The 26,462-nt window shown below is 37.9% G+C and overlaps 1 protein-coding gene across 1 annotated transcript in view; it reads right to left on the reverse strand.

Annotated features, from left to right (window-relative positions):
- LDAH (lipid droplet associated hydrolase) overlaps positions 1–17,785 on the reverse strand; it is a 120,249-nt gene extending 102,464 nt beyond the window's left edge. Inside the window, exons 1-2 of the mRNA XM_063078711.1 lie at positions 17,749–17,785; positions 1,872–2,027 (exon numbers count right to left, since the gene is read on the reverse strand). Of these exons, the coding sequence (XP_062934781.1) occupies positions 1,872–2,025 (154 nt within the window). The 5' untranslated portion in view covers positions 2,026–2,027; positions 17,749–17,785. The remainder of the gene's footprint in view (positions 1–1,871; positions 2,028–17,748) is intronic.
- Positions 17,786–26,462: the final 8,677 nt, after the last annotated feature.

Genomic DNA, 26,462 nt, shown 5'->3' on the forward strand with positions numbered 1-26,462 from the left:
CCAGGATGGCAGCTGTGCAACATCAAGGTCAAGGGTTTGGATCCTCTTACTGGACAGCCACAAAAAAAAAAAAAAAAAAAAAAAAAATTAAAAATAAATAAAATAAATAAAAAGCTAGCCCTGCAAACCAATAGGGAAAAGAAAGATTATATAATAAAAGGTTGTGACCAAGTAGTAGGCTATCTAAGAAGAGGGGGAAGATCACTAGAGCCCTTCCTCAGTCCCTGCCCTTAAATTATAAATGCAACAGACTTAAAAAATTACAAATCAAACTGTAAAAACATAGAAGACTTGGTAAAATTGTTTTATAATCTTGGAGTAGGGAAGGCCTTTTAAGAAAGTAATAACACCCAGAAGTCTTAAATAAAGAGACTGATAATTTTGACCACATAACAATGAAACTTTCTGTAGAACCAAATAAATATTGTAAATGAAGTCAAAAGACAAACCAGGAAAGATTCTTGCCATGCATGACAGGCAAATCACAACTTTACTTTAAAATAAGGAGCTATTTCTTTTCCTTTTTTTTTTTTTTTTGGCTGCTGACCTGTAAGGAGATCCAAACCCTTTACCTTGGTGTTATCAGCAACATGCTCTCTGCCGTTCACAACAACATGGATGAGCTTAGAGAAACTTATGTTGAATGAAACAAGCAAAGCACAGAGGGCAAAATACCACATGTCCTCACTTATAAGTGGGAGCTAAGAGAAAAAGAAGGAAGGAAAGAAAGAACAAAGTGGTGTGTTGAACTGCAGAGGGAAAGAGCATATCTAGGGATACAAAGTGGAATGGGGGGAAGGGGTATGGGGAGGGAGGTAAAGGATTAATTGGGTGGGGGACATGGAGTATAATTGCAATTTGTTGTAATGGGCATGCTGCCAGTATTGTTCTGGCTATTACATCTTGGGCATGAGTGGTGATGGTCAGCTTTGTACCCTATGAATATTCATAACCAATCAAAAATAAATAAAATAAAATAAAGAGCTATTACAAATCAATAAGAAAAACATTGATAACACAATTGAAAAATGGGCACGGATTTCAAACTAGCAGTTCACAGAATAAGAACCTCAAATGAATTACAAAGGCATATGTCCAAACTCACAATTTAAAAAGCACTTTGAATACCTGCAATAAATCAAGCATCTACCCCTAATGTTCTATTGACAGTGATCTAGCAAAAGTCACAAGCAACCCAGTTGACAAATCCAAGAATAAACAAACATTCTATAATAAACATATAGTCATCTTGAAATAAGGCAGAACAAAGTTTAGAAAACTGTAAAAAAAAAAATTTAAAAAAAAGGATAAAGTTCTAAATATAATAGCTGGCCAGATAGCTCAGTTGGTAGAGCATGGTACTGATAACACCAAGGTCTGAGGTTTGATCCTTGCACCAGCCAGCAAAAAAAAAAAAACCCCAAAAGTTATAAATATTAAGAAATACAATCAGATTAAAAAACTGCATGTATGATATACTTCCAATTGTGACCCACGAAAATATACACATATGTAATAGACAACATATACATAATGTAAATGCATAGAAAAAAACAAAAAGCCCAGCCACCCAAGTATTAAGGGTGGCTGTTATCAATAGGTCGAGTGATTTTCATTCCATCAGGTTTTCTATATTTATCAAATTCTCGGGCCGAGCCTGTGGCGCACTAGGGAGAGTGCTGCGCTGGGAGCGCCGCGACTCTTCCGCCGCGTGTTCGGATCCTATATAGGAATGGCCCGTGCACTCACTGGCTGAGTACCGGTCACGAAAAAGACAAATTCTCTGTAATTAACCCATAATAATACTTTTAAAATCAGAAATACTTACGCATATCTGTACAAAGTCTCCTCATCTAGACTTTTATACTTACCAGGAATAATGAAAATAAGCAGCTTAGGCCTGTTGACACTTTGATCATTAAAGAGGTCAGTCCAGGGCCCACATTTCAAAACCTGGGTTTCAACTCCACCACACAAAATGAATTCCTCATGCACAGGAATTTCTTCCTTGATTTCTGAGTCCATTTCTATATAGGTGAGAAAAGCAATATGAAGAGTCAGTAAAATGTAAAACCTTGAGCCAAAGACAATATTCAAATATAAAAAAGGCAAATTTCAATATACCTAGAAGGAAATGCCACAAGGACATATGGGAGATATAAGACTATTCAGCTATTATGGATTATAGGATTGAAAGCAAATTAAAACAAACCACAAGAGTAGTTAGACATGGGGAGATACGACTTTGGCAAAATAACAGATGATAGAGGGATTTAAATCAAAATCACATCATCCTGTCCCACAGCTCTCCTGTCCTGTCCAATATGACAATAACTTCCACCTTCCCTCTGCTGGAATTCTCTTATGACTCTGTGCTTTACCATTGAGACAGGTCCCTCTCCCTTTCACCTGGTGAAGACTGGTGAAAAGTGCAGAGGTTATGGCTTGCCCTTGCATTCTCCCCAGAACAGAGGGGTAGTGAACTCCTTTACAGTCTTTCTATATTGTCAGCCAGCCACCTGACCTTTCTCCCACACGGCAGCAGCCTGGAACTGCTCTGCCCCAAGCTGTACACAATCGTGCTCTACTTTGCTGCACTGGGAGGCCACTCCAAATTCCAATTTCAGCAGTACCTGAAGTGGTGCTCCAACTCCCTCTGTACCCACTTAACAGCCTCAACTCACCTGGGAGCCAAGGGCTGTTGCTGCAGCCCTCCCAACACAGACACCATGTGCTCCAGGCCTTGCACCTGCAACAACACCCTGACCCCCCCCTGCACGCCCCCCACCAGTGTTGGCTCATGTGCTGACACAGTGACTGTGCACCAGCTTTAGCACACGCAACACAGCAGATTTCTCCACCATCCGAGGAGCTGCAGCCACACCTTCAATGAGGTCTGAAACCTCCTTTCAGTTCTGTCTTTCCTTGGGTACTTTCCCTCAAGCTCTAGGGTAACTTTCAGAGTTCTCTATGCAGTAACTTTATAGTTTTCCCCCTATCATAACTTAATATTCTTTATGTCCATAAATGTTGAACCAACCATTTATGTGACTGTGTGGCTTCTGTCTCCTGATTTGATCCAGACCAATATACCCCTCATGTGTCTATGCTAATTTTTCTCTGTAAATTTTTCCCACCTTACACCCAGCTCAAATTCTACTTCCTACAGGAGCCTTCCTTGAGCACCCCAGGTAAAGGAAACCTCTTTTTCCTCTAAATTCACAGCACCTGCCTTTATCATAAGGTGGCAGTGATAAAAGTAGCCAGCTAATCTTTATCTGGTAAAACTTGTTACTCATGTCATGCCTCGCTCTCCCACAGCTCCAGTATCGAGAAACTCACTGAAAGCACCACCTGTCGCTCCCCAGACTTAACAACTTATGGCAGATACAATGCTGGGTAAATAAACAGATAATTTCACACACTGATGGTAATAATGAAAATGGCCTTTGGAAAGCAACCTGGCAGCATGGGTCAATACCCATAAAAGGCACAAATTCTGATTCAGTCCTTTTGGGGAATCAAATCTAAAAAAAAAAAAAAAGATCCAAAATATTTTTTTAAGACTGTTGCAATACGATGCTATTTATAAGAGTGAAAAGGTGAGGAACCTAAATGGTCATTAATGGACAAATATTTAAGTAAATTATGATAAACCATGATACAGACACTAAAATTATATATATGACTCAACATTAGGGAAAGGTAAAATAAATTGTAGTTCAATATTATGATCAACTTTTATGTTCCTTCAAAACTGCTCTGCTCTGCTAAATTGGTTATAATTTATCCATTTGCTTTCTAACATTTCACTTCTCTAGGCTGATGTTATGTTGCCTATTCTACTCTTTGTTTATGCCTTTATTACTTTTACTGTCAATTTCATGAATTTAGGGAGGAAGAAGAAATAAACTTATATGTTCTAACCTCCAAGTTTAACCAAAAGTCCAAAATTGATTTTCTTAAAAAAGAATACTAGAAAAACAAAAAATCTCTTAAAAAGTAGGGGCCCCTCTCCATTCAAAATATATCTACTGATTCAATATATAAAAGTATCATCTCACCTTTTCTTATGAATTGATTTTTAGTCACTAATAAATGTCACTGTAGCCCAGTCTCCAAAACTACCACAAAACACAGTATATTTATAAAAGTCTTCTGACATTTATAATGTGTTAGAAACAATATTAGATTTAGCTGTTATACACAATATTAAATTAGAGCAGTGACTGTGAAGACACTGGCCAAATTTAATACCTTCGCCAGAAGAGAATTTTAAGTTATTAACAATGAAGTTATTATATCCACTCAACACATAAATTCTTGACTTCAAGTAAACAACATCTTGGGAGTTTGATTTGCCACAAAATTAATGACAATTCAAGTAGATATGAAACTCAAGCACAGTCTATAAAAATTTTTTTAAAAAAGTGACTGCAACTCTAGAACAACTAAAGTAAAGTACAACTGCGAAACATGGAGTCAACATACTTATTTATAAAGCATCTTTTATTTTACTTTACTTATATTTCTGAATCTCACACAATCATGTAAAAGAAGCAAAGAAAAACTTGAGGTATGAGAATTCAAACTCTTCCTTACCTAAGAATCCAAGGTAATTCTGTTCTGCAAACAAGTGTCACTTTAACAAAGAATGTGTTGTAATTATATATTGTTAAAGGGTGATGGCCCCGCCTTCCGCCTCGGCCTACAAGCAATCTTTAATGAAATCAATTTTGACAAGCAATATGACTTAGGCTGGATAAAAATTAAGTGTGGATGCAATTTGTGCAACTCTTTTTTTGGCAATTAAATCTTATACAAACCTAGACAATATTTAAAAAGAAAAGAAGCATTTGATCAGTATAATTTCATATTTATAATATTTATAATAAATTATATTTATAGAATAAATATTTATATATTATAAAGCCAGCCAATGAGAACAATGAGGCTGTACTAATGAACAAAAATATTTGAAAGTGGAGTTATAATTGTATCTTATTTAGCTTCAGCATCCAAATAATGTCTGCATTTTATTCTGGATACTCAGTAAAAATTCTGCTTTGTTCATATTAAAAAACTGCAGATAATAAAATTTTTTTAAAAGCTTCTGTTGCAATGTCCAGATAGTCTTCAATTAAACTACAATAAACTTGAAAAAGAGGTAGTAAGATCGTTTTCTTTCAAAGTTAAAGCACTAACAATATCTAATAATAACTTGTATTATTTATCACATATCTAAGGGTACTTCAAAAAGTTCACAGAAAGATTCACATTATCTTTTAATTCTATTTTCCATGAACTTTTTGAAGTACCCTTTTATAAGGTGGACAGGAAACTTCTAAAATTTCTTCAAATGCCAAAAATTTTATACATCATACTATCAATGTAAGTTGTGGACTGTGTTATTGTCCCACAATTATACAGAGCAGATCATACATTTGCATGTGTCTGAACCTTGACTGGCAATTAGTTAGTGCTATTCTTGAGCACTGGTGTTAAGTCTACTTGTAAAATATTTGGTGACTGGACAAGTGCAGACTAAAACTTTAAAGGCCCATGGCAGAGATACGAAATTTGTAACTGATATCAAAACACAATACAAGGGGGCCAGCCTGTGGCTCACTCAGGAGAGTGTGGTGCTGAAAACACTAAGGCCACGGGTTCGGATCCCATTTAGGGATGGCTGGTTAGCTCACTGGGTGAGCATGGTGCTGACATCACCAAGTCAAGGGTTAAGATCCCCTTACCGGTCACCTTTAAAAAAAAAAAAAACTACAATAGAAGAAGAACAAATATATACAAAAATGTCAACAGAAGATTTATTTTGAGTTCCAGTCAAGATGACAGAATAAATGTTTCTCAGCAGCATTCTCTCCCACAAATCAACCAATTTGCAACTATAAAGATGTAACAACAGCCAAGCTGGGGCCGCTAGAGCTCAGGTGAAGAGGAGGAGAAACCTACAGAGTTCATGAAGGTGGGAGAAACCACAAGGAGAGAAAGAAAAAACTGCTTGGAACGTTTTGGGTCATGGGCACTTTAAGGCTGGAGCTGCTGAGCACATGCAGCAGGAGCTGGCAGAAACTGCAGTTGTGCCCTTTGGATGGAGTTGCTTGGAGGCAGCAGGGGAGAAGAGGGCCTTGGTGGCCCCCAGGACAGCAAGACCACTAATAGGGTTTCCGTGGACCCAGGCAGGAGTGAGGAGCCAGAACAGCTGAAAAAGGGGAGCCATTCAGAGGCTGGTGAGTCATCGCAAGGGACAGGTGCACACCCATCCCATGAGAAGTGTTTGGAGCATGGGCGGTTGGGGAGATGGGCCCACTGGGAGAACACTGGGACACACACAGCAAGGACAGCTGATCTGACCCCCAATCAGCGCAGGACCACTCAGAGGAGACTGGTTGGGAATGCAGAATTGCATGGGGTGCAGTTTGATGAAGAAACTCAGGCCCAGATCTGAGTTTCTACACCACCCAGGAGAGCCAGAAGTACCTAAAAGGCAACCTTTCAACCGTGAGCTGCACAAAAAGCCTTCGCTAGGGAAATAGCAGCAAAGCAGCAATTTAGCTCAACCACACAGCTCAAGTACTGGTTCCGACAGGAAGTTCCCCTGTTTTAGAAGTAAGCAAATGACAAAAAATTAGTTCTGGCCTAGGCACACTGCCAGCACCTTGGGGCCCTGCATGGGGCCCTGAGGCATCCAGCCAGGGAGCAGACACCCCTGCCCACAACCAGGCACACCACCATTGCCTCGGGGGCCCACCCGGGGCATAGAGCCGGGGACCGGATGCCCCTGCCCAACCAGGCACACCACCAGCACCAAGGAGCATACCTAAACATCACTTCCATGTGGGTGGCCCACCACAGCTACCACCATAACCATGGCTGCCGCAAAAGTGGCTAGACGTCACAACCACCATGCAGAGGTCCAACAGCCACTGGAGTGCATTGACACAAGGAGAGTCACCAGCAGAGACCAAAGAAAAGAAGAGGATGGTTCTCTCCACAAAGCCCATTCCAGAGTTACAGAAGCAGCAGCTGCTCTATGATAATATTGGGGGATTTGAACACACCTCTCAGCATTGGACAGATCATCTAGGCAACAAATCAACAGAGTAACCATTATTCTTTCAGAGGGAGAGAAGAAATCTAGGGTTATCAGTGGTGGGAGGGTGGAGGGAGAGAGGGATAGGGAGAGATTTGACAAGGGACATAAAGAATAAGTACAATTTGTAACAATATACGTACTAGTAATATTGATTTGATCAACGTATGTCAACATTGAACCCCTAAAACTATGTATAACCAATTGAGTCAATAAAAAAAATAATAAAAAAAATATTTATTTAAAGTTTCTTCTTTTTTTTTTTTTTAATTGGCCTAACAGCAAACATTGATATACTGGTGATCTGTATGTATTAAATGTTTGGTTATAGCAGAGGTGAGTCTGGTAGTTGTTTTTAATTAGAAAGCATTTTTTAGTTTAAAATGTACATTAAAATTAAGTTTGAATCTGCTTTAGTAATGACAACTGGCTTCTTTCCAAGTAATCTTTCATTGGGAATTAGAAAAGCCAGAGGAAAAAAGTTCTAATCTGTTCAAAAAGTCAGTAACCACTAAAAGAACTATACAAGAATATGCAACAAGTGAATAAATGAGAAAACAGAAAATATAATTAATATAAAAATGAGAATAAAGCAGAGAAGTAATAGAGAACAAAAAAAAAGGACATCAAAATCTACACAATACATAGTTTTTTTCTCAATAATATTCAGCAAAGCATATAGCTTTCTATGTAGAGATCTTGCACATCATTTGTTAGATTTATTGCAGGAAAATTTGAAGTCAAGACATGCATATATTAGGAAAAAAGCCTGGAAATCAAGGATCTAAAACCATCTAGCTTAAGGAATTAGAAAAAATAAATAAGTCCAAATAGAAAAATAGAAAATAGAAAAAATACAGTAATAAAGAATAGAAGTTAATGGGATAGGAAAAAAAGTTTATAATAGAGAAGGTTAACAAGCCCAAAAGTTTGTTATTTGAAAAGACCTACAAAGACTGAGACTGAGAAGACTCATCAAGAAAAGCGAGGGCACAAATAACCAACATCAGAAGTGAAAAAGGCAAAATCACTCCAGAGTCTACAGACATCAAAAATATAATAGAAGAATAGATGAAGAACTTTATACCAATAAATTTGACATGGACAAATTCCTAGAAAATCAGATACAAAAAGACTGAAAGAATCTTAATAGATCTATATCTATTAAAGACATTGACTTCATAATTCCCGGTCCAGATGACAGAGTCAGCACTTAAGAAATAATACCAATCTTGCATAGCATTGTTGAGAGAATAGAAAAAGAGGGACCACTTCCCAGCTTATTTTTTGAAGCCAGCAAATCTTGGTATGAACACCTGAAAAGGATATTATATGAAAGGAAATTTATAAGCCAATCTCTTTCACGAACAGAGATGCAAAAACTACTCAAAATACTAGCAGACCAAATCTAGAGCTATATAAAAGGGTACCACATGACAACCAAATTGTGTATATACCAGAAATTAAAGTTATTTAAATATTCAAAATTTAATCATTTTAATTTACCACATCAACAGATAAAGGAGAAAAATCACATAATCATCTCAACCAATACATAAAATATATTTGATAAAATCCAAGTCATGAAAAACTCTTTAAAAGGGGAAAAAATAGGGGGATTTTCTTTTATGAAATATGAATATAAAATATATATAATTTATTATTTTCATTTAATATAAATATAAAAAACCTACAGCAAACATTTTACCAAGGGTAAAATACTGAAAGGCCCTCTGAGTTTGAGATCAAGACACACAGGTCTGCTATCAACATTTCTTTTCCACATTGTACTTGAGGTTCCAGCCAATACAGTAAGACACAAAAAAGAAATAAACATGTATGGATTAGACAGAAAGAAACCTGTCATTATTAACAAATAACATTACACACATAGAAACACCCATAGTATACATACACACATATAAAAATCTAACTATGTATAATATCTATTTGTATTTTAGATCTGTATACACACACACATATACATTATATGTATAGATAGATTTTTCCCAACAAGCACATATCCAGAATATATGAAAAACTTGTACAATCAATGAGAAAACCTAATAGAAAAGTGGACAAAGTATGTGAACAGACGTTTCACGAAAGAGAATATCAGATGGCAAATAAATATAAGGGCTTTCTAGAAGAGCCAGAGAATACAGATATTGAAACTACAGTTGACCCTTGAACAACACAGGTTTAACCTGTGTGGGTCCACTTATATGCAGAACCTGTGTAAATGGAGGGCTGACTTTTCATATGCACAGATTCCACAGGGCCAACTACTTAACTGTTTAAGTTATTTTACTAAAGTAATGACATGGGGAAACTCATAGGCGAATTTTTGACTATATGGGATGTCAGGTGCTCTTAACCCCTGGGTTTTTTAAGGGTCAACTGTTTAAAGAAAATACTGGTCAGGTAGGATACTGATTTGCTGCAAATAAAAGACCAGTACTGGAGTTGTCCTACTCCAGGCTATGGAGGCCTTGAATGCCAGGCTAACAGAAAAGGTCTCCCAAGGAAGATGTATCACAAGCTAAGTTATTGATTGCAGTTAAAAAAAAAAGTGTTCTCAGGAAATACTGGGTGTTACCCTAAAACTAGTGGTTAAAACAACCATTTTATTATGTTCTTAGATTATGTGGGTCAGGAATTCAGAAAGGGCTCAGCTAGGACAGCCTGTTTCTAATCCAAAGCCTGGGGCCTCAGCTGAGAAGACTCAACAGCTGGGTGTGATTTGTTCACTAGGAGTAGGAGTCATCTGGAAGTATCTTTGTTCATATGTCTGGTGACATGCTGCTGTCACATAGGTTGCTGGCCCAAAACATCTGCACATGCCCTCTCCATCTGGTCTTTCCCCATGGGGTATTTTAGGTTTCTTCAGAGCATGGAAGCTGGATTCCAAGAGCAAGTGTCTCAGAAGTCACATAGCATCACTTCCATGTTAGCTACAAGCCCACCATATTCAAAAGGAGAAAAATTGAGATAGGAGGAGTATCAAAGTCATGTTGTACAAAGTGCATGTGGTACAGGAGTTATTGTTGTGGTCATCTTTGGAAAACACAATCTGCCAAATTAGATTAAATAAAGATATGTAAGTTTTAGTTCTGCAGAGCATTTCAAAGTACATTGACAAGAATTCTGAACCTTTAAGAAGGGGACATAATATACAACATTTTTAAAACTGTTTTGATCATATTTCATTGATGGTGATCCTACTAACCTCTCCCATTAATATCTCACCTTCTTTCTCAGAACAGTTTGGGAAAATGTTGGAGGCATAGGGAATCTGACTGTTTTTAAAAAGGGGAGGACTTGATAGTTCTTTTAAAAGAATGTGAAAGGCAGAAAAAACAAAAGACTACACTAGAGTTTGGAAGCTATCAAAATAATCTAAGCAAGAAATGAGGGCAAGAGTGGAAATGAAAAAGGATTGAATGGGAGACTAAAGTCTTGTTAATAATTATGAATGGAGAGCCAGGGAAGGGAAAGTGACAGAGATGACTTAGATTTTGATGGCAAAGATGGGGAGAATGGAAGCACTACCCATAGAAAGTTGGAAATAAAAGGGGAAGTTCATTGGAGGAAAGGAAGTTGGGTTCAGTTACAAACACAGTAAGTTTCAAGAAAATAAAGGACAAGACCATAAGACAGTGGGAGCCACAGAAAGCGCAGAGTAGAGATATGCTTTGTCCAGCTGCTCCCCTATCTTGGCTTCTATGATACCTCCAGTCCTAGTGAGAACCTTTTCCTCCCCGGCTCCCTTCTCTATGTGCTTTCTCTTAGATGTTATGTCCACTGAGAATTAGCCACATAGAAAAATCCTTCTATCTATTTCTCAAGGTTTCTATCCCATTCTTCCAACTACTGAGTGTTTTCATCTGGTGCCTCATTGATGTGTCAAACTTCACATATCAAACATCAAAATCATCTTGTTTCAAAAATCAACCCTACAAGGAGTTTACCACCACCTGACCAGCCCTACAAGAAATCCTCAAGGAAGTCCTGCATCTGGAATCCAAAAAAACAAAAATCACTACCGCGAATACACAAGGAAGAACAAAACCCACTGGTGGAACAAAAATGGAAAAGAGAAAGAGAAAGAAACTAAATCTTACCACCACAAAAGGCCATAGTGATGAGGAATTGGTAAAGGGACACAAAAATCAACTACACTGTATATTGATGAATTAAAAAAAAAAAAAGCCATCGTGACAATGTAATAATGCCCCTACTTTATTTCTGATTTTATTAATTTCGGTCTTCTCTCTTGGTCAGTCTACACAAACGTTTGCAAATTTTGTTGATCTTTTAAAAGAATCAACTTTTGGTTTTGTTGATTTACTCTATTGTTTCTTAATTCCCTATTTCACATATTTCTGTTGTAATCTTTGTTACTGCCTACTTACATTTGCTTTTGGTTTAATTTGCTCTACTTTTTCTATTTACTTAAGGTGGAAGATCACATTACTGATTCGAGATTTTTCTTATTTTTAATATAGGTGTTTATAAGTTTTCCTCTAAGCACTGCATGAGCCCTGCATCCTATAAATTTTGATGTGTTGTGTTTTGATTTTTATCTCAAAGTCCTCTCTAATTTCCCTGTGATTTTTATTTTTACCCATTCTTTATTTAGGAGAATGCTATTTAATTTCCAAACATTTGTGAGTTTTCTTAATTTCCTTAACAAAACAAAATTTCATGGAAAGATTTCCATTATCTTTCAATTCAATTTTTCCACGAACTTTTCGAAGTGCCCTTGTGTTTGTATTGTTTTATTGATTTTTTTATGCAATTTATGTTGCTAAACTTATTTAACTTTTGTTCTGATTTCTTTTGATTAAGCAGACTTGTTGATTTGCTTAGAAATTAATTTGCCTCTAGGGCTGGCCCGTGGCTCACTCAAGAGTGTAGTGCTGATAACACCAAGACCACAGGTTCAGATCCTATATAGGGATGGCCGGTTGGCTCACTGGCTGAGTGTGGTGCTGACAACACCAAGCCAAGGGTTGAGATCCCCTTACTGGTCATCTTTTTTTTAAAAAAAAAAAAAAGAAAGAAAGAAATTAATTTGCCTCTGAAAAGTTTATTCATCTTCCTCTGCTGAAATTAGATATTTGCATACTTTTGGAAGACTTTTCAAATAATTGTAGAATTATAAAATGAAATATGTAAATTTTAATGAGTTTTACATCTCGTTTTTGTGAAAATTTGAAGCCCTACTTCTATAGAGTATTGTGATAGTCATCTGTTACTCAGTTTTTGTATTTATTTGAACAAATAAATGTGCATATCCTTGTTATATATATATATATATATATATATATATATATATATATATATATATATATATATATATAAAATCAGCCCTACAAACTTTACATCTTGACTCCCCTGTTGGCATACATAGCACCACTATTCTCCTGGTCATCCTAACTCAAAAGCTTCTTTGACAAGAAGCTACTGTATTGTGGGTATACAGCAGGGGTAGGAATAAAACTGATAAATCCCAGGATTCAATATTAACTAAATCTTAACCCATAGAAAGAAAGAAGTCAGCAAAAGAATGAAAAGGAACATTAAAAATGGACATGAACTAAGATATGTAGTCATTTAAGCCAGAGGGGAGTTTCAAGAAAGTTAGCAGATAATAATGAAATTTTAAAAATAGTAAATGTCAACATGCATAAGAACTGAGGCAATAGCAAGGACTTAACATTTTAGAGTACTTCTGATAAGTCAGGCACTGTGCTAAGAGTTTTATAGATATTATATAATTTAGTCCTGATGATAGACCTATGAGATGGTTACTGTTATTTCCTCCTCCAACCCCAACAAAATATGTGAGGAGAAAATTGATTGAAAGACATTAAGCAATTTGCCTAAGGTCATACAACTACTAAGCTGGAACGTGGCAGAGCCAGAATTTGAACCCAAACAAGTCTGAATGACTCCAGAGCTCATGTTCTTTGTTTTAAAACTTTTACTTATATGCACACATATAATTTTATTTAAATGAGATATCAGTCATGCTGGAATTTTTTTAAATGGTCAATTTTTAAAAATATTTTGTATCATGCCTCCCACTCTACCTCTCCCTGTTACCTCCATCCATATCACTACCAAACCCATGCTATGAACTTAGTATAAGTCATCCATATTCTTCTATAATCACATACAAATATATATAAGCATTTATATATTTTTTCATAAATGAGTTGTTACTGTTTGATAAATAGGAGCATAGTATAAACATTTCTATATACTTTGCTTTTGTGTTTAATAACACATGGAAATCCTGCCAAGACTAACAGTATGACTCTAATTCATTTTTTTTAAAGGTTCTGTAATGTAGATATACCATCATGTCTGACCATTTCCCTGTTGACAGGCACTCAATCAGTTACCAGTTTTTTTTAAGAACAATGCTGCAATGAGTACCCTTAAATCCCCATGTTCTTACATATATCCTTATGTACCAGTATTCTGTTTTTATAGGCCAAATTCCCAAGTGTGGAATTACTGGGTTGAATTTTATGTATTACCTGAACATTCCAAAAAGAATGTAAAAATAACATTTCGTCTAGCAATTTAAGAAGGAATCTTCTTTCTACAATCCTATCGTCACTAAGTGGTACCACTACGATCTCTGGGTATAAAGTACCTCATTATTTAATTTGCATTTCTTTAACTACTAGTGTGTTTGAACATCTTTTCATGTTTGTTAGCCTTTGGATTTTCTTTTTTGTGAAATGTCTATTCATATCACTTACACAGGTTCTAAGTGAGTTATCTTTTCACCAGTTTGTAAGAAAATTTTGTATACCACAGATATTAAGCCTTTTCTGGGCTCCTATATTTTACATATAGATGTCTACATGTTTTTGTTAATTTTTGGTATTTTATTTTTTACATTTAAACCTTTAATCCACCTATATAAGGATCCAACTTTATTTTCTTTCAGATGGAAAGCTACTTGTGCTAATGCCATTTAATAAAGAAACCATCCTTTCCCCCACTGAATTAAAATAATTCTTTTCCGAGTATTAGCTTTTCAGACTTACTGAGAAAGAACTTAAACACAATGCTATTCTGTCAGTGAATCTGGCAATTGGATCCATGATTCATTTTTATTTATTTATTTATTATTATTATTTTTTAAAAAGATGACTGATAAGGGGATCTTAACCCTTGACTTAAGTGTTGTCAGCACCACGTTCTCCCATGTGAGCCAACCGGCCATCCGTACACAGGGATCCGAACCCTTGGCCCTGGTGTCATCAGCACTATACTCTCCCAAGTGAGCCATGGGCCCATCATGATTAATTTTTAATTATATAGTAGGGGTAGGAATAAAATTGATAAATCCCAGGATTCAATATTAACTAAATCTTAAGTATGCCCACTAAAAGTTACCTGTCCTACTTAAAATCTTGAGTTTTAGTCAAGGAAAAAGAGAGAAAGGGGAGGGAGATTTTAAAATCTGAAACTACATCACAAAACATTAAAAGTTTAATGAGCAAAGGTAAAATTTTCATTTCATTTTTGATTCTTGGTTTCCTTTTTCTAGAGTTTCAAAATTCCCACTCCACCTGCTAGTGAGATACTACACGCAATTTTCAATTTACCAAGACCTAAATTCTCTTCTTCATTTCCTCCCTTGTTCCCCATTTATTAGGGTCTCCAACAAGGAATTGTCTGGGCCAAGAAAAGCAGAGAAATTTTACATCTGTCCATTTTGCTTCTGCTAATTACAGAGGTAATGCTGCAGAGGCTTTAAAATCTTGAATAAGATGATATATTTATATACACAAATACTTGCAATCTAAAACTGTCATTAATTTTGCCAAGAAACTACATAGATACTGAAAATAGCTCTCCTTGAAGGATAAAATGCTTTAAAAGTAAGAACCAAATATAATTACAGAATTGAAAAATATAATAATTGAAATAAAAACCATGCTATACAGGCTCAATATTAGAGTAGAATTGACAGAGAAAAGGATCAACAAACTTGAAGATAGATCAACAGAATTTACTCAGTCTGAACAACAGTGGAAAACAGACTAAAAAAAAGTTCAGTACCTCAGGGACTTGTTGGACAATAACAAATGATCCAACATTTGTATAATCAGTTTCAAAGACTGGGACTGAAAAATTATTCCAGGAAATAATGGCTGAAAACTTCTCAAGTTTGGCAAAAGACATAGATCTACAGATTCAAGAAGCTGAGCAAACCCCAAGTACTATAAATACAAAGAAATACAAGACACATCATAGTCAAACTTCAGAAAACTGAAAATAAAACTAAAAACAAAATGTTACGTGGTGCATGACTGTATTTAATTGCAATTGGTATAAGTAATATGAAAGAGAAAAATCAGGAATTTTACCAAACAAATCCATGTAAACTTCAAAACATACAGTTGAAAGTCAATTGAGGTGATGGATATGCTAAACACCCCAATAGGATCATTACACACAGTATAATGTATTCAAATATCATATTGTACTCATACATATATACAATATATACAATTAAATACAAATGTATATATACACAATAAACATGGGTCGATTAGGAAAAAAAAAATTAAAAAGAAAAAAATTTCAGAGGCAGAAGTAGATTACAGCTTACCAGAAATGGGAGGTGGGGGAGGGAGGTGAGGTTGAGGGGAAGGAATAATGAGAAGTTATTGTTTAATGGGTCTAGAGTTTATGTTTACAATGAGGAAAAAGTTTTGGAAATAGAGGTAGTAGTTACACAGCATTGTGAAAATAATTCCATGCAATTGTATGTTTAAAAATGCTTAAAATGGAAATTCTTGTTATATATATTTTACAATATAAATAAATAATATTTAGATGCATAAACATAATCCTTTTTATAGTTTGTTATAGCTATTAAATTTGCATCCATCCCATCTTTCGCCAGAATAACATGTCAGAGGAAGTAATCCTTTTCTATATCCTGACTTGATGATTATCTCACCACTTGCAACCAAACCACCTTCTTTTTTGTAGTTCTTTTCATTTGCAAAGTAAATTCTCATCCTTTCTCATCTGACCTTAACAAGGCCTGCAAAATAGGTAGTGCAACTAACAGAATAAGAAGCTGAAGGTCAAAGATTTTTATATTTTTTGTCCAAGGTCAAAAGACTTTAAATGGCAAAATCATTATTTTTCCAGTTCCACATATTACTTTGAAATTTTATGCAATACTAAAGAGGCAAAAGAACAAATTGCATAATATACTAGGAGACAGTTCAAGTGGCAACGAGTAAGACGTATGTTATATCAAGATTCTCCTCCTTGATAAGTGGTCATCAGGCCAGAAATTCTAACAACTTTTTTTTCTTTTTAACAGCTTTTACACGATCTAATTTCACTGTCTGAATGACCTCATACTAACCCCACTAAGATTCTTCCCAAATCTGTGCAATTGGGTCAGAAAAGCAAGCTTATCTGATTAACATAAAACCCATCATCACTGCTGAGGAAATATAAAAACAAAAGCACAAACTACACTCATGAACTGAATTATCTTTACTTGAAAAACTGACAATTTTTTTCATAACTCCTTTGTTGCTTCTAAGTCACCAACTATTACATCAGACTTCACACACGCAAAAAAATTTTTAATGTGCCAGAACGCAACTTTCAGCCTCTAGACGTAAGTTAAAGCCAAGAATTTCACAAATTTGTACAGACTTCTCTACTTAAATATTAAATATACTCATTGAAAATAATAATTTCCCTTTGGTTGAAGTATATTTTAAAAAGTAGACTTTGGAATTAAGCACTTAATCCTAAATACATTATATGAGTGAGAAAATGTTGAAAGGGGATCAATCTGTAAGAAAGAAAAGAAAAGTCATCCAGTTTGAAGGACTTAAGTTATCCAAATACCAATTTTAGAGAAGCATCTGTGTGTTGCCTTGATTGTCCCTTAGGATCCTTCATGCTGGGAAGAGGGGCCTTACAAGGTCTGCAGGCCTTTCACCTTTAGGTGGAAAAATGGGAGAACACCCAACAAAGACAACCAACGTACAGTTTCAGAAAGAAATTAAAGAAAAAAACTTTTGTGAATAAAGTGTCCAGTAACTACTTGCGAGGGAAGAAATGAATTAATGAATTAAGGATTCAAGCGTCCCAATTTGGATCCTATCTTGCGTGAAAAACACACAAGCAAACAAACCCAAGGGTGAGAGTTTACACTTAAGTCCTTAAAGGTGAATAAACATCAGCGTGAGCACCAGATGTCTGCTGCAAAGAACATCTCCTGCCCAGATTCTGACCTCTCCTGGCCACTTCGTCGCGGTCGCTTGCCCAACGTCCTAGCCTCTACTTCCCAAGGCAACTGCTATAAGACCTCTCCCACAGATAGGCTGCATTTAGCCGTAGAAAAGGTGCTCCTGCCGGGCCAGCAACCCAAGAGGCTCTCTGGCCAGGTGGCTCTGCACGCCGAAGCCGTCGCAGCACCGTCGTTTCCGCCACTGCGGGCCGCCTGGCCAAGGGCAGCTGGGGCTCTGCGAGGCGCCTTGCAGGGGCAGGGGCTCCGGCTGCAGCGTGCCTGCCTGCTCGTTCCTCCTCGGGCAAAGTCACCCCGAGCGCGGGGAGCAGTACCTCACCTGTCCCCCTAGAAGGCGACCAGCTCTCCCTGAAGACAGTCCTGGGAAGGTGGCACCGAGGCCGGAAGTCCCACCTCCCTGTGATGTCACAGGTCCGCGCCGCGCTGCTCCGGGAAGCTGACGCCTTTAGGGCGCGCGGCGCGAGGAGTGCTGGGCGATTCCTCGCCCTGGCTCGGGGCTGGTGGTCTGCAGGGATTTTCCCCTGTCTTTCTTTTGAACTTTACCCTCCTCTTATTGTCTGTCATACTTGATATAGTCCCGGCTTCTCTTCCCTTTCATTTGTTCTTTGTTCTTCACTCCCCTCCCCTGCCTTTTTTCCCTGAGTCTATTTTTCTCTTTCTTCATTACCGGTGCATCTCCTCTCTTCCCCACATATACAGGAGAGTTGATTCTCTGTCGACTTTGTTTGTTAGTATTAGTATGGCCGGCCTCTGATACTCCGCACTTTAGGGAAATGCTAAAAGTGTCTCCCTTCCAGAGGTATTGAGAACTCACCACACCCAAATTTCGTGAAGACGAAGGTCGCATCCGTCTTGTGAACTGTTGTAGCCTCAGCACCTGGCTTATCGTAGGTGGTCTGTATATATTTGCCCCAAAATGCGCTATAGTGAATATGACAGTCTTATGGCCAGCAAGAGAAGCAGACAGGTAGACCGGCAAATCATCAATGACTCTCATTCATATATAGGAAAGAACCTTGGCTCCTTTTGTATTCAGCATCTCAGGGATAGGCACCACCAGTTGGAAGTAAACTGGTACTTCTTCTTCGTCTCCTTCCCTCTTGGGTTAGCTCACTTCCTAGATATAAAAGATAACAATTAATGAGTTTAGAAAAAAGCTGTCACTATGCTAAGAGCTTTTCATGGATTAACTCATTTTTAATCCTCACAGCAATCCAATGAGGTTAGTGATGACGACCAGAGTCTGGAAACAGAAATACATACAATAAATGATTGGTTACGTTACAATGATGTTGCATGATATGTCCAAGGTGTCCCTCATTACTAATGCACAGTTCAATGTGTGCAAAATTCCAGTGTGCATGGTTCACTAATGCAGCATTTCTTTCACTCCTTGCATATTCATCTGTGGTGCATTGCCTCATGTAATTTATGTCTCTGATTTCACTAAGCCTGTGCCAGAAAAATTAAACAAGGGGTAGCAGTTTTTTTTGTTTTTAAGTCTATCTTTCCAGATATGGCCACAGTGTTATCTCCATTTTGCCCATACTGTAAAATGAGGCACAGAGAAATTAAGTAACTTGCCCAAGGTCACTTGGCAAAGTCAGACTCTACCACCCTATATGTATACTACATTATGCTTGAATGAGTTCCCGTTACCTCTGCTGTGATTCAAGCACTTATTCTTCCACACCTGGACCACTTGCAGCAGCTTCCCAATTACTCTCCATGTCTTCGCTCTTTCCTTGCCATTTCTGGAATGCCCATGCTCTCTCCAGCCAAGCTTCCATATTTTTGCACACACTGTTCCCTCTGCTTGGGTTGCTTCTCTCCTTTCCCTTCCCACACCCCCCTTCCTCCAGTAACTCCAATACATGAAGCAACATACATTTTCCAGATGCCCCCAGGTGTGAGGTCTCCTCTTTTATACTCCTGTATCACTTTTTGCATTCTTTTATTAGGATGCTTATTTGTCTGTCATGAGCACCAGACTGTGAGATCTTAGAGGGCAAGTACCACTTTCTTTTTTCATCTTTGTATTCCCTAAAGCTAAAATAGGGTCTGATACATGGTAAATGTGCTGTAAATCTGTGTTCAAATGCTTCAGTCAAGTAGTGGAATGGAGGGCCTTATGAAGCCCACAGAAGCCATTTGGCACGTGTTCCAGGTAAACCCGTATTGTGGAGCATTTATATATGTATTTTCTCTTCTATACTAGTTTCTAGTTCCTATTAAGACAGGGATTTCCTCGCCAAATGTGCTCAATATTATCCTTAAATAAAGGATCTCCCACTCCAAGGGCAGGAATGCATCCAGACTTCAGTACAAAGTGGAAATGGGATCTGAAAAATAGTTCAGAACCCAGACAGAGAGTTCCATCTTCATCTCTTGGCTTCATTTCTCTGTGGGCATCTGTTTTATCATTCTTTAATCCACAGGCTACATGTCAAAATATGGCTGTTTGTGGCTCATGCAATTATGCTGTAGACTGAGGAATCATTATTGCTATTCAACCTGTTTCTACTTTCTATCTTCTAGACATATGGTAGGGTTGACTTTTCTTATACTTGGGTAAAGGGAGGCAGGGGTGCAGAGGAGATATGAGCAGTTCTGGCCAGTGAATTGTGAGGAAAAATGGTGTGTCACTTCCAGTTGATTATTTGTGCGAGGTCCTCCAAAGCTTCACTTTTTCCTTTGTCAAGGTGATGGCAACATTCAAGATGGTATCTGTCCCAACAGCCTGTGTCCTTCCGTAGCTATTGCTGCATAGAGTCTACTCACCATCCTGTGATAAACACATATTGTGAAAAAGAAATAATTTTTTTCTGTATGAGGCTCCCGAGATTCTTGCTTTTATTTGTTACCACAGTATGACATAGCCTGTCCAGGTTGATACGGAAGGACAGCTGCACAGAGACTCTTTTCGCTCACTCTTTTGGTTTTAATTCAAAATACTTAGGGGAGAATTTCTGATGGACTCAGATTGTGTCTGATATCTAGCAGTAGTACAGTCATCAATGACAAGTGCTTGTGGTCACATTGACCCTCTATCATGAGTAAGGGGATCGTAGTGAATGGGACAGACATTTCACAACCATGTCTACTATAAACACAAATAGAATTAGATCATTGTAGACTAATTTTAAAACCATAATGAAACATTTTCACCTTTTGCATAAAAATTTTAGACTCTCATTACTCCTTTTCCATTGGCTACCTGTTACATTCCAAACACTCTTCCAGGCTGGGGATACAAAGGCACCCCAAAGAGAAAAGTCCTTGCTCTCACAGACACACAATAAACAACTAAATAATTTACTATGTAATAACAGTACAAGAGGAACTAAAAGGCAAGGTTAAAGGTAGAAAGTGAGGGGTGTATTCGTTAGCTATTGTTTAACAAATTACACCAAAACACAGCAGCTTAAAACAGCAAACATTTGTGATCTCACACAGTTTCTAAGAATCAGGAAACCAGGAGCAGCCAAGCTGGGAGGTTCTAGCTCAAAGTCTTTCATGAGGTTGAAGTCAAGCTGGTTGATCAGGAATATAGTCATCTCAAGGTTCAACTGGGGTTGGGAATCCACTGCTAACTCCATCACATGGTTGTTGGCAGGATGCTGTTTCTCACCAGCTGTTGTCCAGAGGCTTCAGTTCTTTGCCATGTAGTCCTCTCTATAGTGCTGCTTGCTTGGAACATGGCAGCTTTCCTCCATCAGAAAAAGAGATCTGAGAGAGAGAGAGAGGAAAATAGCACACCCAAGATGGAAGCCACAGTCTTTTATAACCTAATCTCAGAATTGACATACCATTCCCTCAGTGACATACATCACCTGTCACTTCCATGTGCTAGTCAGTGTGGTAGTGTTATGGAAAGGAGTCGCCAAAGGAAACACAGTCCCTCCGAGAGATGGAGAAGTCAGATGATTTATAATGCAAGCAGGCCTCAGGGGAACTAGTATTACAAAATTCAGAGCCCTGACTGCAGGCAGAACTGGAGTTATATACTTTTCGGGCAAGCAAGCAAGCTGGCTTTCCTATTGGATCTCTGTCTGTATCCAGGCAGAGTTACTCAAATCAGGGGTCTCTAATAGGTGGTTCTTTGGGTAGAGGGCATTAGTCTGGGGATGTGGTTAGGGGGCTTTCTGCAGTGCCAATGTAGAGCCAGAGCTAGGGTCTGGAACTCATAGACCCCTCGAGCCTGTTCAAAAACCCTTCACATACATGTCTATGAGCTAGGTAACCAGCAAAAAGGTCCTTGGCACCTTGGTTAAAGTAGTAGTTGTCTTTATTCAGCACACACATGTTTAAGAGCTAGGCAGTACAAAGAGAGACTCAGAAACTCAACTGCCACCAGCAAAGTCCAAAGAAAAACTGAGCAGCTGCCAGCAGATTAAACATGCTGTATTTTTAGACATGGGCTCTGCTGGCCAGCTCTGCTTCACAAGCTTAAGAACACACAATAGCAACAAAACTAAAAAGATACATGGGTGCACATGCACACTAACTCCACCCACACAAAACTTGTTTACAAGAAATGTGCTGCTCGACCCCCAACCAGACCTGAGCCGAGGGAGCCTAACTAAACTATCGTATTTTCCCCACGACCAGGCAGAGAGCAACCCTGTCTCTCACCCACACAGGAAATCTAACAAGTTGAGGTTTAGTTCAGTCTTTCACTAACAGGAAAATCAAGAACTGACAGGCTTATAAACCACAGAAACACAGAGCTCAGAAGTGCATTCAGCTGTTAACCCTTAACGTAACTCTAGATATTTTTCACATGCAAGCAGATTCCAACTGCAAAGCTAAAACAAGGATTAAAATAAGTGAAGGACAAGGAATTCAGCCATTACAGGAGGATTATACAGGGGCATGGATTCTAGAAAGTGGGGATCATTGGGAGCCATCTTGGAGACTGACTACTACAACAGTGCACTATTTTATATCACAAAGCAGGAAAAATTCTCTCTTAGGAGGTAATTTTGAAAAGAGATGTGCATGGAGAGAAGAATAAATATGGGATAATGTGAGTGGGAGAATTCTGAAAGATTCCAATCTAACATATCTCTTGCTTTCTTTCTGAATTCATGGCTCATATTTTCTGAACTATCATTAGAAAATAATATACTCCCTTGATACTCTCTCTGCAATATTATTTTGAATTGTTATCTAACTCCTACATAGAATTTTTAAATATTTTTTTCTCTAAAACTGCAAATTTTAGAAAATACTACTAGTTTTAGGTATAAAACAGTGCATTTAAATTAGTTGCTCTAATTCACTATTGATTCATATTCAAGTCAAAATACTGTTTATTATAATTATTACTATTTTCCTAATATTAAATAACTATTGAAATCCAATATAGATCTTAGTGGAAGGCACAGAAATGTGTAATCCTGTATGGTGCAGTTGGTTCGATAGCAAAGCTGAGCACACTTCTAGCTAAAACATGGACTAGAAAGTGACATTTCAGCTGACAGTATGGCCTTTAGGTAAACAAAACTGAAGCAATGGGTGCCATAGTGGGCACTTTTTTCTGTTGCTATCATTAGCATCAATTTCTCCTTTTCCCTTTCTAACAGTACTCATCTTTTCCCCTGCTAAACTCATGTGTTTAGAAGGGCGCTCCTGATGGGCCCCAAATGGCTTAATAATTCCATTCCCCATCCTAGACCTCAGTCACTGGCTGCAGGCTTGATCTGTGACCTGACTGTTCTGCCAGGGTGAAGCTGGGAAATTGGGGGAGGGGGAGAAGTGGAGGGGGAAGGTGGTGTGTTTTTGTCCTTGCAGATAATGTGCTGTATGAATATGATGCCTAGAATTGTTGCAGACATTTTGTCTCCATGATGAAAAGTCAAAATGAGAAGTACATCTTGGAGAGAATCACAGAGAAATGGAGGCAGGGTCCTGCTCCACTATGTGGGAGTGAACTCTGCCTATCTCTGGACTTGCCAGTTGCCTAAGCCAAGAAAGCCTTGTTATTAGGTCAGTTTCAGTTGTGTTTTGTTATTTCCAGCAGAGAGCATCCTGACTGATACATCTTGACCTACTCCAGGGACATCTGGGGATTCATTATAAAATATTTGAGGGGCTGGCTATGCATTTCACTGGCCTAGTTGTGGCCACAGAAAGATGCAGTGCTAGGTTTTCTGACTATTTAACTTTGTGATTGGTTGGCAAGGAAAAACTTATGAAAAGAAAGCTCCAGAATGTAAATAGAGGCTTATGTAGAATTGGATAAATATGGAACTCTGAGAAATGTAAATCAATGATCAGAAGGAGAGAGACTTTTTGTCAAATAATAATTTTATTTTTTTATTATTTATTTATTTCAAATATTCATGAGATACAAAGCTGATTGGGTGATAATTGGAAGGGGAAAAAGGGTACAAAAGCAATTTCTGGTAATGGGTATGTCCCAATATGAATCTGGCCCCCACATCATGGGCAGAAGGGGGACAATCAATAATTTTAACTGTTTGCAAAGTTCTGTGCTAAGTGCCTTACGTAGGTCTAGAAGGAAAAGAGAAGTTTGAGGACAGAGTTCAAGATGATGGTCTCAGATCAATGGCTCCTCTTTGCTCAATACATATGGACTTATGTCTGAGACCTAAGGAGAGAAGACTATATGTGAGGAAAGTGGAGTTGGTTTGGTCAGGCCCCCTTGCCTCATATCCACCTGGGGATGATTCAGTACATCCTTTGTAAACAAGTTGCATGAGGATAGAGTTAGTGCACATGGTGCGTTGTACCCCTTTTTGGCTGTTGCTGGTTTTGTGTGTGTACACTTCATTAAGGAAGGCAGCAGCTCTGAAACGCTGGTTGCAGAGCCTGTGTCTAAAAATAAATCATGTCCACTTGCCAGCGGCTGCTCAGTTTTTCTTTCACTTACCTGGCTCAGGACTTGCACAGGCCTGGGTAGAAGGGTCTGTGAACCAGCCTCACACTCTAGCAGTAAGCAGAAAGAAGTAATTTTCCCACAAAATCGAAGAGAGATTTTGGGACTCTAAGGCAGTGTTCCTCAGGAACCACTGTGACAGATTATACTACCAAGGACTAAAGTAAAAGGGAGGAAAGGTGCCTCTTGTGGAGCAGAGAATCCCGGGACACTGTACCATGAACATAAAATGATTTCAGGGGAGCGTCAACCACGTGCAGCACTTACAGGGAAGAAGTCACAGGAGAACATACAGAACCTTTCTGGCATTTTGTGGACAATGTCACTGAAGAGGAAGAAAGAGGAAAGGTTTCATTTCTGCTATGCCTGAGATAAACCATGCGGGAACCCTTGAAGACAACTCCTAGGAACCTCCATAACTGTTGCAGACCCATTAGCAGAGGTGAGGGAGTAGTGGGGACACTCTGCAGAAGGGCTAAAGGTCCCACCAAAGTAATGACAGTAAGAGAACCGGGAAACACATGGACCTTTATGGCAGGAAAAAATAATTCTGGTGGATGTCCTGAGAACGGGGGAAGGACCTGTGCTTATTAATAAAAAATTTTCCCTTTATCCTTATTATTCCATTACACAGAAAGTGGAAACTCTTGGTTTAGACACTCCTTGAATTAGGATATGTAGATTGATGATTATATAAAAAGGAACAAGAGGGAAAAAAGAAAAGTAAGAATAAAGAGGTAAAAGGAAGAAATTAAGATTTTTTTTCTAAGTGTAGAATATAACTAAGATTTTTGTTCCATGTATATTTTAAAGATAAGTCATGATGTTAGTTAAGTTTTTTTCTTGATAGCCTTGCTGTAGTATGGTTAGTGAATTTTGAATTGTGGTTTTCCACTGGCTCTAGTAGTTAATTTTCTTATTTGTACATTTATAAGACGAAATAATTCTAAATGCTTTTAAATGTATGATTGTTTACTTCAGCCTTTGCAAAATGGCATTAGTGTGCTCTGAGATCCACATTAATTTTTTTCAAACACTTTAGGTCAAGAAAACAGATCCAAATAATGATTCATCTTAAGATAAATTAAAAATCAAGATGAGTTCTTTTTTTAATTTAAAAAAGTTTATTATTTTAATCTTTAAAAAAATCTACATAGAGTAGAGATAATAGCTAAAAATTGATAAAGCCAAATTTAACTCTCCTATTATAGCCAACCTGTTCTTCCTGGCATTTAATTATGTGGAGACCTAGAGAGAGATGGTCCTAAAAGCCAGCACACTGGAACTGTAAGAGTTGGAGATTCTTGCTAAAGGACTGTTAATTGATAGCACTACCTTCATAGGGGCACTTTGTATTAGTCCGTTTTGTGTTGCGATAACAGAAATACCTGAAACTGGGTAATATATAAAGAAGAGAGGTTTATTTGGCTTACGATTCTGGGACAGCTGTACCTGGCACGGGCCTCAGGCTGCTTCTACTCATGGCGGAAAATGGCAGGCAGAGGGCAGGCATAAGCAGATCACACGACGAGAGGAAGCAACAGAGAGGAAGCAAGAGAAAGAGGAGGTGCTGGGGTCTTTTAAACAATCAGCTCTCACAGGAACTAATAGAGCTGGAACTCACTCAGGAACCCTCCCCTCCCCCAGGGAGAGCATTAATCCATTCATGAGGGATCTGCCCCCATAACACAATCAGTTTCCAATACTGCCACATTCAGGATCAAATTTCCACATGCGTTTTGGAGGGGACAACACATCTAAACTCTAGCACACTTGAATTATAAAAAAGAATGGCAAACACCAACATTTAGATGTTCCTGCCATCAAAAGTTATACAAAAAAGTATATACACACCACACATATATATTCATATATATATTTATCAGAGAGAGAGACTCAAATAATATTTTTAGTTTAAGACTTTCAACGTAAGTCACCATATACAAGTATAGTGTAACTACAGCTCCTAATGTTTTTTTTTTTTAATCCATGATACAACCCATTAGTACCCCTCAGTGAAACCACACCATAAAGAAGCTTTTAGTGGCAGGGCAGAGTAGGGTGAAGATAAGAAAAATATGGGAAATGTAGTTCAACCATCTCTATAAATGAAAAACAAAGTAGAGATT

Source organism: Cynocephalus volans, chromosome 14 (assembly GCF_027409185.1).
Source record: "Cynocephalus volans isolate mCynVol1 chromosome 14, mCynVol1.pri, whole genome shotgun sequence".
Classification (NCBI taxonomy): Eukaryota; Metazoa; Chordata; class Mammalia; order Dermoptera; family Cynocephalidae; genus Cynocephalus; species Cynocephalus volans.